Source organism: Nyctereutes procyonoides, unplaced genomic scaffold (assembly GCF_905146905.1).
Source record: "Nyctereutes procyonoides isolate TBG_1078 unplaced genomic scaffold, NYPRO_anot_genome, whole genome shotgun sequence".
NCBI lineage: Eukaryota > Metazoa > Chordata > Mammalia > Carnivora > Canidae > Nyctereutes > Nyctereutes procyonoides.
In genome coordinates, this window is record NW_026575042.1 from 26,125,479 (window position 1) to 26,140,946 (window position 15,468).

Consider the following 15,468-nt stretch of genomic DNA (forward strand, 5'->3'; position numbering starts at 1 on the left):
GAGTGCCCTCTGCGTCTTTGTTGGCCTCTAAGGAAAGCTCTATTCCTGCATAGTTACCAGCTTCTGTCACCACTGGAGTCACTGACTGACTGCCCTGTTAGCTTGTAGCCCATGACCCTAAAGGCCTTTGATCTTTGTTGACTGTTGACTGCTGTTGACTTTGTTACCCCATATTACACTGGAGGCAGCAGCCAGGCAATTTGGCCAAATCTTTGGCTTCAGGATATGTTCCACAGCAAACTGTCAAAGGGGTGGGCAGGAAGTGTAGATAGAGTCATGGCAGCAGGATACGGCACATTTGGTTTGTGCATGTTTCCTCTTTTCCTTGCCCCCATCCTGATTTGTTGGGCATGGCCTCCAGTGGCCTCCTCTCCATTAGCTCCTTGAACTCAAGAAGCTCCCCATGCTTCTTCCAGATGTCCCAAGTGTTCCTGCATCCATTAGGTGAGCTTTCCTTCAAGGTCCAGGAGTTATTCCCCTGCTGTCCCCATTTACATAGCAGAGGCTGGGAAATCTGGCCCACCTTGCAGCTCAGTGGGGCAGAACTCACCACCCCACCAAACTCCCCAGCTACTACGTGCCATGCTGCCCCAGGCAGCCCGAGACCCTCAGACATCTGCCTTAAAAACCCTAGTGGTCATAAAAACAAAAGCCACCTTTGCAATCTTCTAAAAGACCTATATAACTGGTTTTTGTCAGTTCCCTGCAGTTGGTTGTCGTTTATGTCTTGTTGAGTGGATTCTGTGTTGTTTTTTTGTTGAGAGAGAACAAATTGTTACAGGCTTTTAAGGAAACCAAAAACATTCACTCTCTAATTATATCTATTATTCCATTCCCATTCATCTTGCTTTCTTGTTTTGAAGCGGGCCTTTATATTAGCCAGAAACTACAGTCACGTTTTCTGAATAAATAAAAGCTGCTGTTTTTCTGCTGTGGAATGAAAGAGGACTTGTCAGCGTGGTCTAGAGATTTACTCTCGTTGAAGATTCCAACAGATTGTCAGGCTAGGCTCATGTTGATGGTATCAGTCTTTGCCTCTTCCTTTGCAGGGAATACTTTTGGAAATATTTACCATAGCGGTGTTTTGAAATGCAAGTCCCATTTGTTGAGTCCATTATTACTTAACTGTATACCTGAAATGCACCAGGCCTCATTCTAAGCGCTGAGACTATACCCCTGAACAAGACAGTCTTGAAGCTGATACCCTCTTGGGAGAGATGGACAACAGATAAGCCCACAAACGCATGTGCTAATGCCAGCTGGTGACAAGTGCCTAGTGAAATATGTACAGGAGAAAGAGATGACAAGGCAGTGGCCAGATGGGTGGGAAGGCTGCTATGAGGAGGCAACATGGGACCAGAGTTGAACAATGAGGAAAAGCCGGTCTGCATGGATATGAGCCTGCAGGCCAGGAGGAGAGTGTGCTGACTCTGCTGCTGCTACCAGCAGAACAGGGGGTAAGCAAGCAGGGAGTGATACACAGGTCTGGCTGGGGGCCAGGCATGGAATTGAGGAGTCCCACATTCAGACTGGGACACTTACTGAGTGAATTATTAAGTGTGGGGCATCTGTAAGGCCCTATAAGAAGATGTGATCCAAGGCCACAAAATAGGAAAGGAGACGTTAATAGAAGATAAGCTTACTTGTTGTAGTGATCCTCCAACTGGTGTGCGTAGAGGTATCTTTTTTAAAATGTGTTTTAGTCCTCCCCACCATTGCATTCTCCTGCCTCGCCCTGGGGTAGGGAGAGGGCTCTGCTTCCTCCCCCTCAGCTCTCCTGAGAATCCGGGCTTAGTGCGCCCCACCACTCCTGGGCCTGGGTGTATCCCTCAGGCATGCGGTGGGGGAACGCTGAGGACCACTGTGTGTTCACCCTATTGGTGGGAAGCTCAGTGTAGTGCTGAGCCTGGCAGTCATAGCTCACTTGCTAGATCTCTCAGATCAGGTCTGGATAAAGGACTTCTCATGTGGAAGGTAAGCTTCCCAGAGGACTTAGAGAAGTAGTACTCCCGTGGAGACCCCAGGTGAAGTCAGGCTGATTCCAAAGGCATTGTTGTCCCATGGCACCATGTAGCTCCTTGAGCTTGTCCATGGCTTTGGTAAGAGGAAGAAGCAAGGGTGGAAACAGAAAATTAGCTTGGGCTGCAAGCTAGTCAGACATAATCACAAGAATGTTGATGAATGTTATGTTGAAGAAGGTTATTCTTACCATTTTGTTGAACTGACAACATGCTTTACTGTTTAAATCTTTAAAGACAGTGTCTTGATTACTTCATTACCTGGAAGGGCCTGGTCTTCAGAGAGAGAGGGGTGAGTTACCATCATTGAACCATGAGACAGTGTAGGAAGCCCAGGCTGAACTGCTTCCTCCCAGAGGCTGGATGAATGCTCTAGGCTGTTCACTTCAGAGGTTAGCAGGAGGTGCCCTGGTCTCCCTGTGGAAGTAAAGACGTATCTGTCATCATAAGAATGTATTCGTGTCTCATTGGCAGAAAGGTTGTGCGTACTGGGCTCAGTGCTCTCTCCTCTCCTCTCCTGCACACCTGCCTCATCTGCATTTGGACAGAGCATCCTTGGTGGAAATACTTGCTATGAAATGGGACAGAAAAATTTCCAAGCAAGTTATGGTGTGATAGGTAGGTTAAGTTATACTCAGCATTAGTTATAAAATGTCATTCTTCTATTTTCAGTAAATATTCAAGATGTGATATTACAAGAAAATTTGGAAAAAGAAGATCAAATTCTGGTTTCTCTGGCAGGATTAAAACAGGTATGTGCATTTGATCTGGCCATTCTTTTAGTGCCTGCTGGGGAGGGCACCCTGTGGCATGGCATACCGTGATACTAGCACCAGCCCCTCATTTCCTCCCAAGCAGAGCCCAACCTGAATCACCACCTCCTTAACACCTCTTGCTCCTACTAGTGATTATGTCTGACTAGCTTGCAGCCCAAGCTAATTTTCTGTTCCCACCCTTGCTTCTTCCACTTACCAAAGCCATTGTTCCTTACCTAGAGCTGGTATTGTGTGGTCCAGCAGCATGTTCAGTTTTTCATCCATAGAATATGCTATCCTTGGAACACAAGTTCCATCACCACCCACAGCAGGTCTGACCCACAAGGACCACATCTACCCATCCCTTGAAGGGCTGAGTGGAACATACACGTTAACGAAAAGAGCATACTGCTCTCAGATGTCTGCCTTTGTTATTAACAGCTCAGCTTGGGTGTAGCCACTTGGGGAGCTGAGGGCTGTTCAGCAGGGCTGGGTGTGTAGGCAAATGGTACTTTCTGCTCTAGGATAACTGCTCCCAGGCTAACCCTGTGAGAACCTAGCCATTAAGACTGAAATTTTCCTTGGTCATTATTAATTGGCCCATGGCTTTGATAGAGTTGGGGCTTTTTTTTTCCTGTTAATTCCTTTCTTATGGTTATATATTAATATCCATGCTACTAAAAGATGGTCAGTGAGTAAGTCTAGTTTAAATGTATTAGAGGTTTTGCTAGCATTGCAAAACAATTTATCCTTTCATTTATTTTCCTGTTTTTTGAAAACTAGATCAAAGACATTCTTAAAGGTTCCCTGCGTTTCAACCAGAGTCAGCTGGAAGCTGAGGAGAATGAACAGATCACCATCTCAGATGACCACTACTGCTCCAGTGGCCAAGGCCAGGGCCAGAGCGACCAAATGCTTAGGACCACCAAGCAGGTATAAGAGCTCTGGTGAACAATGTCATATTAACTTGATGGGAGCACATTCACATAAGTTCTTCAAAGCTGTGAATAACAAAAACTGCCAGAGTCATTTCAAATTACCGTGTGCAAAGTTCAACTATAAAATACCACCAGTGGCCTGAACCAGAGGTCCTATACAGCTGTGCAAGTTCTGTACTCCAGTGCCCCCTGGGAGGCCATTCACAATGATAATAATTAGACTGTTAACTCATAGATTTGTGCAAGGTACAACCTACATACATACCCGTATGCAGCAGCTTTAGCCTGAACCTCCTGCCAGGCCTGCTGTGTGGCCTTAGAAAGTCAGACCTCTGCCTCAGCTATCCGTTGGCTGCCTCCTGCTGATGCCTGCATTCCCTATTAGTACAAAAAGTACTGTTTGTGCTTTCTTAATGCTGTCCTTAGTGGACTTCACTTGTCTACAACCTTTTCTGCCTTCATGGAGAAGGGCTTCTCATTAATGTCCATCCTCTAAGGGAATGAGGTCAGCAAACTTTCTCCATAAAGGGTCAGATAGTAAATATTTTAGGATCCATAAGCCACATATGGTCTGTGTCACATATGTTTTTATATTTGGTGTGTTTGTTTTTATTACCTTTAGAAGTATGTAAGCTGGTCTCAGCTTGAGAGTCCTATGGAAAGAGGCCACAGACCAGATTTGGCTTATGGGCCATAGTTTGCTGACCTCTGCTCTCAAGGTGCTGACATTGTGTGTAATTTATTCTAACATAGAAACAGATTTCTCCAGTGAGAAAGGATCCAAGAAATTCCTCGTTGACTTAGTCTTGTCTGCTTATTTTACCAGTGAGAAAATGAAGGCCCAAGAGGTACACAGATTCTCTAGGCATCATGTTTTCAGAACTCCTATCCCAATCCAGCAAGCTTCCAGCTCCACCATGTTTCCTCACTATACTTCATCTGATAGGACTAAAAATTCCTAATAATACACTTTTAAATAGCTTACGAAGTTTCATCTTGAAAAATGAACATTACCAAAACCTCATCTAAGGCTCTTTTTTCAAAAACTAGTATCCAGATGCTTGTAGATTATTTTTTACAATTAAAAAAAAATATTTTAGAATGGGAATATCTTTAGTTTTAAGAGTACTTTTCAAGAAGAGGGAACCTTATGTGGTTAATTTCATCCAGCTTTAAAAAGAAGTTTTCAGAGCCATTAGTCTGCATGTTTGACCTCACAGAGAATTAACATTGCAAGTTTAATTTAATTAGTTCTTCCAGATTCTCCTTCCCTAAACAGATGTTTAGTTTTTCAGTAATCATTTCTTTATTCAAATATCATTGAGCTTAAGCTCACCTCCCCAACCATTTTTAATTAAGAATTTTATTCTAAAATTTAGCATGATTTTTTTTAGTTGAACGTATACAAATGTTACTGAAACATTACCTTTCAAGAACACTACTGAATTTGCTAAATTTAAAGCTTCTTGATTATACTTCCATTGTTTTTCCAGGTTCTCATATCTGTAAGAACCTGCCTGTCGCCATGTGCCTACTGAGGTGCACCAGCCATGAAATGTAGGTGACATGAAATAGGACATGCCCTTGGGCAGGCAGTGCTGCACTCCTGTACAGCATCCAAGAGGCCTTTTGCCTCTGCATGTCCTTCTCAAACACAATCAACCCAGTCTTCGCCCAGATACCCCACTGCTGCCTTTTGGGCATCTCTGTTCCTGTGTAGGGCTAAGTGGAAAAGGAGAAGAGTAGGGAAAGGGCAGATCAAAGGGCTCTTCTTTTCTCATTCCTGCCATGGCTTCTTTCTCGAGGGTGTTAGCAGTTTATTTAAAAAAAAAAAAAATCTGTCCTCCTGAAAGAGGTTTTACCTGAGGAAGGGAAAAGTAGGGAAGCAGTGCTCTCCTCTCATGTTCAGGGGAAGAAAGGCAAGTGAAGTCCCAGGTGAAGCAGCGACTCCTGCAGAAAGCTGAGTGTCCAGGGCTTTGGGCTGTAGCACCCAGGGATCTGGACTAGACTCACACAGCCCCCCAGCCCTGAGAGGAAGTCTTGACCCACCATCTTTCCCAAGCCTTGGGTGGTGGACAGGGCTCAGAGCTGGCTGGCTGACTTTCTCACTGCTTGCGGGGACAGGGGTGGGCTATGGATAGGAACATGGTACCCAATGGGATTCTGGAGGCTTTTCCCCTCCAGCCTCCCAGATGGGAGCTGAGGGTCTTTGCTCTGCCAGGTACTGGGTAGTCAGGGTTATGGGATGTAGCCTCCGCTCAGGAGCTTCCAGTTAAACGGAGGGCCTGAGGGTGGGGCAGTGCTAGGCAGGCTTTTGTGACATTTTCTGGAGATGTAATCACCACAATGTTGGGTCTGTGGTAGGTTGTACTACAGTTCATTCCTAACTTAGAAATGTTTTTGCTTTCTTGATTTAGCATTAAATTATGTGTGAAGAATAATACAGAGGACCAGGCTCACCTGCCTTGGGGTAGGTGGCTCAGGGTCCCCCTGCCAGTGCCCTTCCCCATCAGGAACTTCAGAAGGGCTCCTTTGGAGATACATGTACCCTGCTCCCCACTGGCATGTTGGTGGGGATGTAATACTTTTTTTTTTTCCATTTAACAAATGTTATGTCCAGCTCTAAAAATGGTAGGTGCAAAATTGTCTTCTGTAGAGTGAAGAGAGCCACATTCTGTCCCTCTCTCCAAGAGTCTTTCCTTCACATACTCCTCTGGGAGGTTTTTGTTGAGCTTGACTCAAATCTATGCCAGTAGAAGCCAGGACTTGTAGGACCTGGACTCACTAGTCAGCCAGCCCCTATTAACTAATATGGCTCCCTGCGGCTTGGGGCCCCTATTTTTATCTGTATGGTCTATAGCTACATTGTCTAAATTCAGTAGCCAGTAACCACATGTCTGTTTAAAATCAAACTCATTAAGATTAAATAGAATTAAGTTAAAAATACAGTTCCTCCATCACACTAGCCACCTTTCAAGTACTCAATAACTATGTGTGGCTGGGTGCTACTGTATTAGCACAGAAGGAGAATACTTCCATCACTATAGAATGTGTGTCTGTTGAACAGCTGGTCTGTAGTTGGGCTCACCTGCTTCTACCTTCCATGATCTTAGACTCAGGGTAAGAAATGAAGCAGGGTGATTAGCAGGGTTAGGGGGAGTTGTGCTGTATATTGTGGTCCTGGCCAATTTTAGACAAGACTGACAGGTCGAAAACTTCTTTCATTGTATAGTACATCTTGTGTTTGGCAAAAAGAGAGGATTGACCTAGGAATTTCCAAAATGATCTAAATAGAACCAGGTAGTAGCTAAGGCTATATGGAAATCTAGAAAGAAAGCATCTTTGTGTCTAGAAAAAAGTTCTAGGTAGGAGTCCAGAAGAGGGAGATCTTTTCATTTGCTTTGTGACATTGGCCAAGCCACCATACTTCTGATACGGGCTTTGTTTTATGATCTGCAGTACTGTGCTTTGAGTCGGTCCATGATTTTATCTGGGAATGGGGAGCGGAGGGGTTACCCAGAATTTGTAACTTGACTTCAATACTTTCCTAGAAATAGTGACAGTGGGAACCATCTTTACTTCCAAGCACAGGCTTTGTAACCTATTTCTCCTCTTCAGCATCTTGTGATGTATTCACTGTAAGTTAAAGGAGAATAAGTGATGATGGTATTTCTGTGTTAGAGACACCACTCTGGAAATAGGGCCTGCTGTACATGCTGTTTTTATTTTCATACTAAGATAAGCTCTACCAAGCAGCACTCTTAGCCAGAGACCTTGTATGGGCTGAGAAGTGAAGGTTTTCACCTTACAGTTTACAGTTCAGGACAGCAGTCCTAGGAGTAGTGTACACACTTTGGAGGTAGAAAGTTGAAGCTGAGGTCCCCCACAGCCTTTTGTGTACCCCATGTGCCTTTTGTGTACCCCATGTGCAAATGCATGGGAGGACAAGCCAGCCTCTGCAGGGTGGTACAGCCCTGCCCGAGTGCACCTTCTGGTCGCACAGCCTTTGTCTACCAAACTGTCCTGGAGCCAGTTATGATCACGTCCCCTTCTACCACAGTGCCATGTCCTGTGTAGCTCTTCAGTTTTGTAAGCATTAATGTGTTGCTAGAATGTAAACAGCTTTAAATTTAGAGATGAAGAGCCTCAAGGCCTATTGTTTCAGCAGTGTGATCTTAATGCTAATTCGATTTCTCTTCTCCCAATTAAAGATCTTAAAAGGGGATGAATGGTCAGAGGATGAGGCACCCAAACCATCATTTAGCCACTCACCACCCCCGCACCCCACTCCTGCCATGACACCAAGAACATGTAGTTCAGAGAGAAGACTGGCAGGCCCAGATTGCCCTTGGAAGTGTTGCCAACTACCTGTCCGGGCTCTGCCCATAGCCCACAGGTGGCCTAGGCCATACCAGCCTGGAGGCTAGAGGACGCAGGGGGCACTTCCAGCCTGGAGACTCTGTACATCTTGTCAGACTTCAGACTTTGGTGCCAGTCCCTACCCATGCTGTGGGAGAGTAGGCAGGTGGGTGCTTGAGCAGGTGGGGGCATTATGTCAGCTTATGTCAGCACTTTTTCTGTCAGGCTGGCTTTGGAACATCCTTGGTCAGACTGTAGCTTTACACCTGTCCAGGTGTCCCTCTTCTGTCCCAGGGTACGCAGGAGCTTCTCTGGGTTTAACCCAAAACCTTTACTGGTGTTCATAGATGTCAGCCTTTTTAATTTTTTATTTTTTGTTTTTTTTAATAATAAATTTATTTTTTATTGGTGTTCAATTTGCCAACATACAGAATAACACCCAGTACTCATCCCATCAAGTGTCCCCCTCAGTGCCCATCATCCATTCACCCCCACCCCCTGCCCTCCTCCCCTTCCACCACCCCTAGTTTGTTTCCCAGAGTTAGGAATCTTTATGTTCTGTCTCCCTTTCCGATATTTCCTACCCATTTCTTCTCCCTTCCCTTCTATTCCCTTTCACTATTATTTATATTCCCCAAATGAATGAGAACATACACTGTTTGTCCTTCTCCGATTGACTTACTTCACTCAGCATAATACCCTCCAGGTCCATCCACGTTGGAGCAAATGGTGGGTATTTGTCATTTCTGAGTAATATTCCATTGTATACATAAACCACATCTTTATCCATTCATCTTTCGATGGACACCGAGGCTCCTTCCACAGTTTGGCTATTGTGGACATTGCTGCTTTAGTTAAAAAACAAACACTACTCATAATTGCTTAAGAAGAAAGGAAAGAAAATTGTAAGACAATTATCTCTATATGTTTTTTGCCATTAATTTGCAGTTGCTATTCCTGGTTTTCATGTTTACCACCATTGTCCCAGGAGACCCCTAAATCCATGCCCGTGATGACCTGGTTAGGAGACACCTACATTGGGCCTTCCTGAAGCTCTTTAAGCAGGTAGTAGAATCACTGTAGATGTGGGCTCACAGCCAGTCCTGTGCACGTCCACACATCATCTCTCTGCATGGTGACCACATGCTAAGTCAGAGAGGCTGTCCTTGTCCCCATTTCACAGGTGAGAAAATGAAAGTCCAAGGAAGATGAATGATTCGCATGGCAAGGTGCCACATGAAGCTGGCACTTTTTTTTTTTTAAGATTGTATTTATTTGAGAGAGAGAGTGAGAGCATGAGTGGAGGATGAGGGGCAGAGGGAGCCAGAGAAGCAGACTCTCCACCGAACAGGGAGCCTGACGTGGGGCTTGATCCCAGGACCCTGAGATCATGACATGAGCCAAAGGCAGACACTTAACCAACTGAATCTGTCCCCCAGGTGCCCCAGCTGGTGGGGATTCCATGTGCAGCCTGCCGCCTACCTCCTGAGCCGGCCTCTCTTAATTTACCAAGTAGGATGTTTACTTTATTGCCCTGGGAACCCAGCATCCAGCTTCAGAGGAACTGGCCCCACAGCACTGGGACGTCCCAACGGCTTCAGGGAAGCAAGATCAAACACCATAGCTTTCCAAGGAAGAGCACAGGGCTTAAACTTTCAGGAAGCTCCCAGCTCACAGGGTTGCTCCTTAGTTCTCTCATTTCACTGGATTCTTCTTTCATCCAACTGTTCTTCTGACTGTACTTCACAGGCCTCTTCAGAAACACCAGGGCACATGGACAGAGGGGGTGCAGACGACTTCATCCTGGTCTCCAAAGAAGATGAGGGGGGCAGTGCCAAGGGGTCCTTCTCAGGCCAGGCCCAGCCTCTTCGCACCCTCCGCAGCACCTGTGGGAGAAGTGAGCCCCTGGCCCGTTCACCTCTGGTGTTCTCCGACCCTCTGATGGGCCCCGCCTCGGCTTCCTCCAGCAACCCCAGCTCCAGCCCTGATGAGGACAGCAGCAGCAACAGCAAGGACTCTGGCTTCACTATTGTGAGCCCCCTGGACATCTGACCACAGGGCCCCTGGTCTCTTCTGTGGGGATTGGGCGCCCCCCTCAACAGCCCCAGGGCCCAACTGAGGCTTCCTCAGCGGGAGACCCCTCTGAAACCAACACTTCTTTCTCAGCATGCCTGTGGCCTTAGTACAACCCATCGGAACCCTCTAGAGAGAGGCAGACGGCCACAAAGCACACAGACTGATGGTCCCCAAATGCAGACAGGGCTTTCTGGGCCCTTTCTGCATCCCACCTCACCTTTGGTCTGAGGTAGACCAGGGTTAAGTATCCGGTATCAGGCTCACTGTCAAAAAAAAGACCAAACCAAATGAGAATCACTTTTCCTCTGTCCCCTTCTCCCCAGCTAAGAATTAGGTATGGCAACCCCATCTGTTATAACTAGAAGAAGGAAGAAGAGTTGGTTTCAAATCTTCCCTCCCTTGGACCATCAGGCATAGGAAAATTGATATCAAGAAGGCTTTCTCTCTGAAAATCTGTATCTCAGCCTTTTTCATTCCTCCTTTGGGAAGCCATACAGCAGAGCCAAATACAACAGAATGGACCACAACTGGTGGATTCCAGGGCTGGAGAAAACCCATCACTGACCTCTCAGAAAGTTACAATGATCTTTAGAAACAGGGTTTAAACTTAGGAATTCTATTTAGGTGCGATGGGGTCTAGATTTCTTCATTTGTTAAAGAGTATACTTCCAAACCTCAGGCCAGATGGACTCTGGCCATCGCTGTCCCTCCTCAGCTGATTGTATTTCACCCTTTAGAATCTTTTACAACCAGAAAACAAGGTCACATTAAGCCAGTCTTTGCTGCACTGATTTCAAAAGTCATAAGAATATTACTTCCTGGAGAAAATGTGACCTTCACTGTGGGACATACATCTCAGTAATTTTCTGGTAGAGTTTCTGTAGTTTTGGCGCTGGAACACACCTGTCAGTTGAGAAGGAGAGGGAAAAACCCAAGCTCCTTCCCATCCAGAGTCAGGATCTCCCATTGGCCTTAAAGTAACAGTAATAGGAGTCCCTTCTGGGGGAGCAGGGCTTCCCACAGAACACTCCAGGTGTCAGGAAGGTGCAGGATTTCTGCACAGCCCTTCCCTCGCTGGGTGCCAGGCACGGGAGCTGCAGGGCATGGGTTCACTTACGCCCTGTGTCCCAGGCACCCCCGCCGGGGCAGGACCAGCTCTCACACGCTTCAGCACATGATAGAGATTTCCCCCTTTTGGTCGGCAGCTCATGGAATCATGCTGGACAGAGTCCCAGGAGTGGTTTCTCTCCTTGAGAAGAAAAGCCATGCAAAGGACACTTGTCCCGTGCTTTGCTCAAACAGGCATTCTAACAGGAGCTCCAGAGTGCCCTTCACCTCCCCTGGGGGCAGCCCCTGCCCTGCAGTGACCACTGCTCCGCTCGGGGCTTCTCTAAGGATGGCAAGGCCTGTGGGCAGTGGAAGCTTTCATGCGAACCAGTGGAAAGCTAAATTTGGAAGAACACACACCGTTTACAGTCCTTCCCCTGCTAACCGTGTATTTCTCCGCAGTCTGATAACACCCTGATTCCCCATGTGCTCTCCAAGAATGCAGTGAGGACTCGGAGTCAGCTGCTGCACAGAAGGTTCCAGTTAGCTTTACAGTTTGCTCTCAGCCTCTAGCAGGAGAATCTGTGAACACGTGAGCATGGAAGATGAATAATAACTCTGCTTTTGCTCAAGTGACAGGGTTGCTGGGCTCTCCATGATTCCTCCAAGACCTGCTGATGAGCTCCCTGGCTCCCTGATGGAGTGGTCTGCTCAGCACGCCCTGGGGGTGACTCACTGACTTAGTTACTGCCAAGTATGTGTCGCTCGCCTTGAGGACACTTTGTTCGCTCCCTAGGCCCCCCTATAGTGACTGGCCTTGCAACTGCACACGTTGCTATTATTTCTCTCAGATGACCTGGCTCGGCAAGTTGTCAGCGTTTTCAGTTCTAAGGTGAGAAGTGTGGGGCTGCCCTCACCAGGGCTCCAACGCCCGAGCTGGAAAGAGCCATGGAGATGGCTGTCCCTGGGCAGTGGGTCACAGCCATCTACTCACTTTCAGCAGTTCCTTCACCCTGAGAGCTAGAGTCCTGATAGTCCAGTGTCACCGAGCACACAGTAGCCTTAGCCTCCAGACACCCGCCACCCTGACGAGGCTCTAGGCTCCTTCCCTGCAGGTGGCTAGATGTTTAGTGGTCCCAGAACTCTCCCAGTGCTCCAGCACACAAGGGGCGGGTCCCTCCATTCTGTGCTTCCATGTTGGTGCCACGTGAGACCCAGTGGGGTCACTCAGAGGTGTTGCTTCTGTGGTCCCCAACAAGCCCCTCCCTCCTCAGAGGAAAGAAACACGAGGCTGGGTGGGATGTGAGCAGTGCCACCCTCAAATCCTCATAGGTCCGTGGGGGTTTGAGAATTGTATTACTCTCTTAATCTTTTTTAATGACTTGTTTTTATTCTGCATACTTGAGCATTGTTTGCATTTTTATTAGTTACAGTGCTATTAAAGAATGGTTTTTTTTATGATTTTATCAGGTACTTAACGTTTAAATGCACATTTTTTTAAAATCCTGAATATGAAACCTTTTTGTTTTCCTTTAACAAGTATAATCAGTGGAGCCCGCTCATGTTTTGATTATTAACAGTTAAATATATTTTATATGTGTAAAGCTTAAATGCATTCTCATCGTCATCCACTTTTTTAATACATGTGCCTGTGTTTCATGCATTCCTCTCCAATCAGTTTGGAAATCTGAGTTAAAATTTACCTCTACATTGCGTCTGAGAGCTACAGATTAGAGAAAGAAAGTCGTCATGACTTTGCCTTACCTTTTGTATATGCCCAGGGGTCATGATAACACTTTAAACATTTAATTGTACTGGATTATTCTTCCAAAGATGGCCTCCTGCTAATGCTCACCACTAACTGCAATCTGGTAAGAAATAGTATCACTGCAGATTGAGGGTGACTAAAAATAAACCCAGGCCTCCCTGTGCTTTGCCGACTCTGCATCCGACGAGGCGCAGTCCCGTGCGTCGGTCCTTGGGGGCAGAGTGCCCACCACCCACACGTACGATTCCTCCACTTCGTCGGGGACGAAAAGCAAACCTAAAACTTGGTGGCAGTTATGTTGTCTGCCGATGATAGGTCACCTGCCGGAGTTGACTCACATTTACTTTTTTTATTAAGAAACCGCCCTGGGGGGTTGTTACAGAACCCGAGTGTGGGGGGGACACGGGCCCTCGGGGTGGCCGTTCCCGCCTCCCGGGTGTCCAGAGCAGGGGTGCTGGGGGCCCGCGGGGCGGGGAGAGGCCAGGATGAGTTAAGGGCAGCACCTGGCGAGCCGGGCTTCCTGCTCACAGGCCGTCACTGCTCCCGCTGGTTACTTTCAGAGCTCTCTTTTTATCGTGTTGAAAAGAAATAAAAAGTTCCTGTAAACAGGCTGGAGACCGCTTTGATGTAGAAGTTGTCATCATTTTGTCTCGCGACGGCACAGTTCACGTGATTTATGGAATAGCCTGTTGTGCCATTCCTATCCTGTTGCTCTGTTCTCGTTCGTCTTTAGCCTGTTACTCACACGGACTTAAATGACTTATCCTTTTGGCAGAGCGATCCCATTCAGTGCGGTTATAATAAAAGACTGATGTGAAACTGAGAATGTAGCCTGACTTGTGCCAAGCGGGGGTCGGGGCAAGGTGCTGAGCGGGCCTGACCCAGAGGAGACGGGTCCAGGGTGCGGCCAGCAGGACCCCCGACCCCCCACCCCGGCCTCACCGCGAGGCAGGTACCTAGGTCTCACGTCGAACCGGGCAGGCCCTCTTTCCCGGTTTGGGCCCTGCTGCTGGTCCAAGAAGCCAGCTGGGGGCAAGGCCGCAGCCGCTTGCCACTCCCTCTCGGCCGCCTCCCCTCAACACCAGGTTGGTCCTGCTAATGTCACTCCCAGCCAGCACGGGAGCTGATGAAGGGCCGCGGTGGGGAGCGCACTCCCAAGTCTTAACTGGCAAACAGGAAGCCTTATAGCGTACGTAGAACTATGAGGCCAGTGGTGCCTTTGTGCCCCTGCCAGACTTTGTGCTTGGACCCATCCCTAGCCTAGGCCTGTGTCCCTCCCGTGAGTCACAACCCCTTCCCCCAAAGGGACTTTATTATCCACCAGTTCTGCCGTGAAAAGGCTGGAGGGCCTGGCACACTTGTCAAAGGGCTCATGCTGGCGATGGTGCTCCTGCTTCCCCGGACCAGGGACGACCACTGGCATCCCTCACTGGCCGCCAGGAGCGGAGACTGTATCACAGGTGAGGTTGGTGCCTCACCGTGTCCCTTGGGAAGACTAGTACTGGCTGCTGGATCATCCTCCTGCCCTGCCTGCATCTCCCCACTGGCTGAGGAGAGGTGAGGGCAGGCTGAAGTCGGTGCTGGGTGCCTTCCCTCTCCTGACTCCCTTCCCCACCCCCGTATGGTGTTTGCTGAACCGAGCCACACTCTTACACGTCTCTCAGGGCAGGCTTCTGGGGGAATGGCACTTACACATCTTCCTTCCAGGGCTCCTCCTTCAGGCAGAAGCCATGCCCCTGGCTCCCCCTCAGCCAGGGCGATGGGTGAGCGGGAAGAGGCTGCAGGTGGCCAAGGTGGGTCCTCTGTCCTCGCAGACCTGCTGTGCAGAGAGGTGCCTGCTGCAGAGGAGGGGTCTCCCCAGTCCCAGGGCCGGTGCTGCCTCTGAGGGGGCTGCTGCTCCCTGCCCTACCCTCATTCCAACTCCCCGAAGTGAGCAGTACCCATGGCTGACAGCTTTAATTTTCTAATTTGCCTTTGCCACAGACAGCACCCTTTGCCTCTACACCCTTTGCCTCTTGATTTCTGGTGACACACAGACACCCTTAATGTACCCTAAGAGGCACATCTGTTGTGAGAAAGGACCCTTCTCACGAAAAGGTGACAGACTGGAGGCTCGGGTGGTTAATGCTGACCCAGAGAATCCATCCAGCATCAGCCCACTGTTCGCTCCGCAGACTCCACCCAACGCCCTCCAAGTGTGAGGCTGCGCAGATGCTGACCCACACCAGAGCCCCCAGATTGCCAGGAAAGAGGGGGAGGAGACCCCTGTCTGTACTAGGAACACCAGGAAAGGTTTCAGGACCAAGGGAGCCCAGGGGAAATCCTCCGTCCAGGGAGGCTCTGGAAGGCTCTGAGGGGAGACCAGCGAGCTAAGCCCAGCGTGCCAGCCATCCTCCAGCGAGGGAAGGCCATCCCACTTCCTGTCAGCACACACTAGGAGCTAAGACCGGAGTAGAGGGCGCACTTACAGCCACCAAGCAGGCACGTGCTGTAATGTGGGCTCGCTG

The 15,468-nt window shown here is 48.3% G+C and overlaps 1 protein-coding gene across 1 annotated transcript in view; it reads left to right on the forward strand.

Annotated features, from left to right (window-relative positions):
- Positions 1–13,781, forward strand: part of TBC1D5 (TBC1 domain family member 5) — a 530,534-nt gene extending 516,753 nt beyond the window's left edge. The window contains exons 21-23 of the mRNA XM_055321341.1: positions 2,691–2,770; positions 3,557–3,706; positions 9,820–13,781. Coding sequence (XP_055177316.1) covers positions 2,691–2,770; positions 3,557–3,706; positions 9,820–10,122 — 533 coding nt within the window. The 3' untranslated portion in view covers positions 10,123–13,781. The remainder of the gene's footprint in view (positions 1–2,690; positions 2,771–3,556; positions 3,707–9,819) is intronic.
- Positions 13,782–15,468: the final 1,687 nt, after the last annotated feature.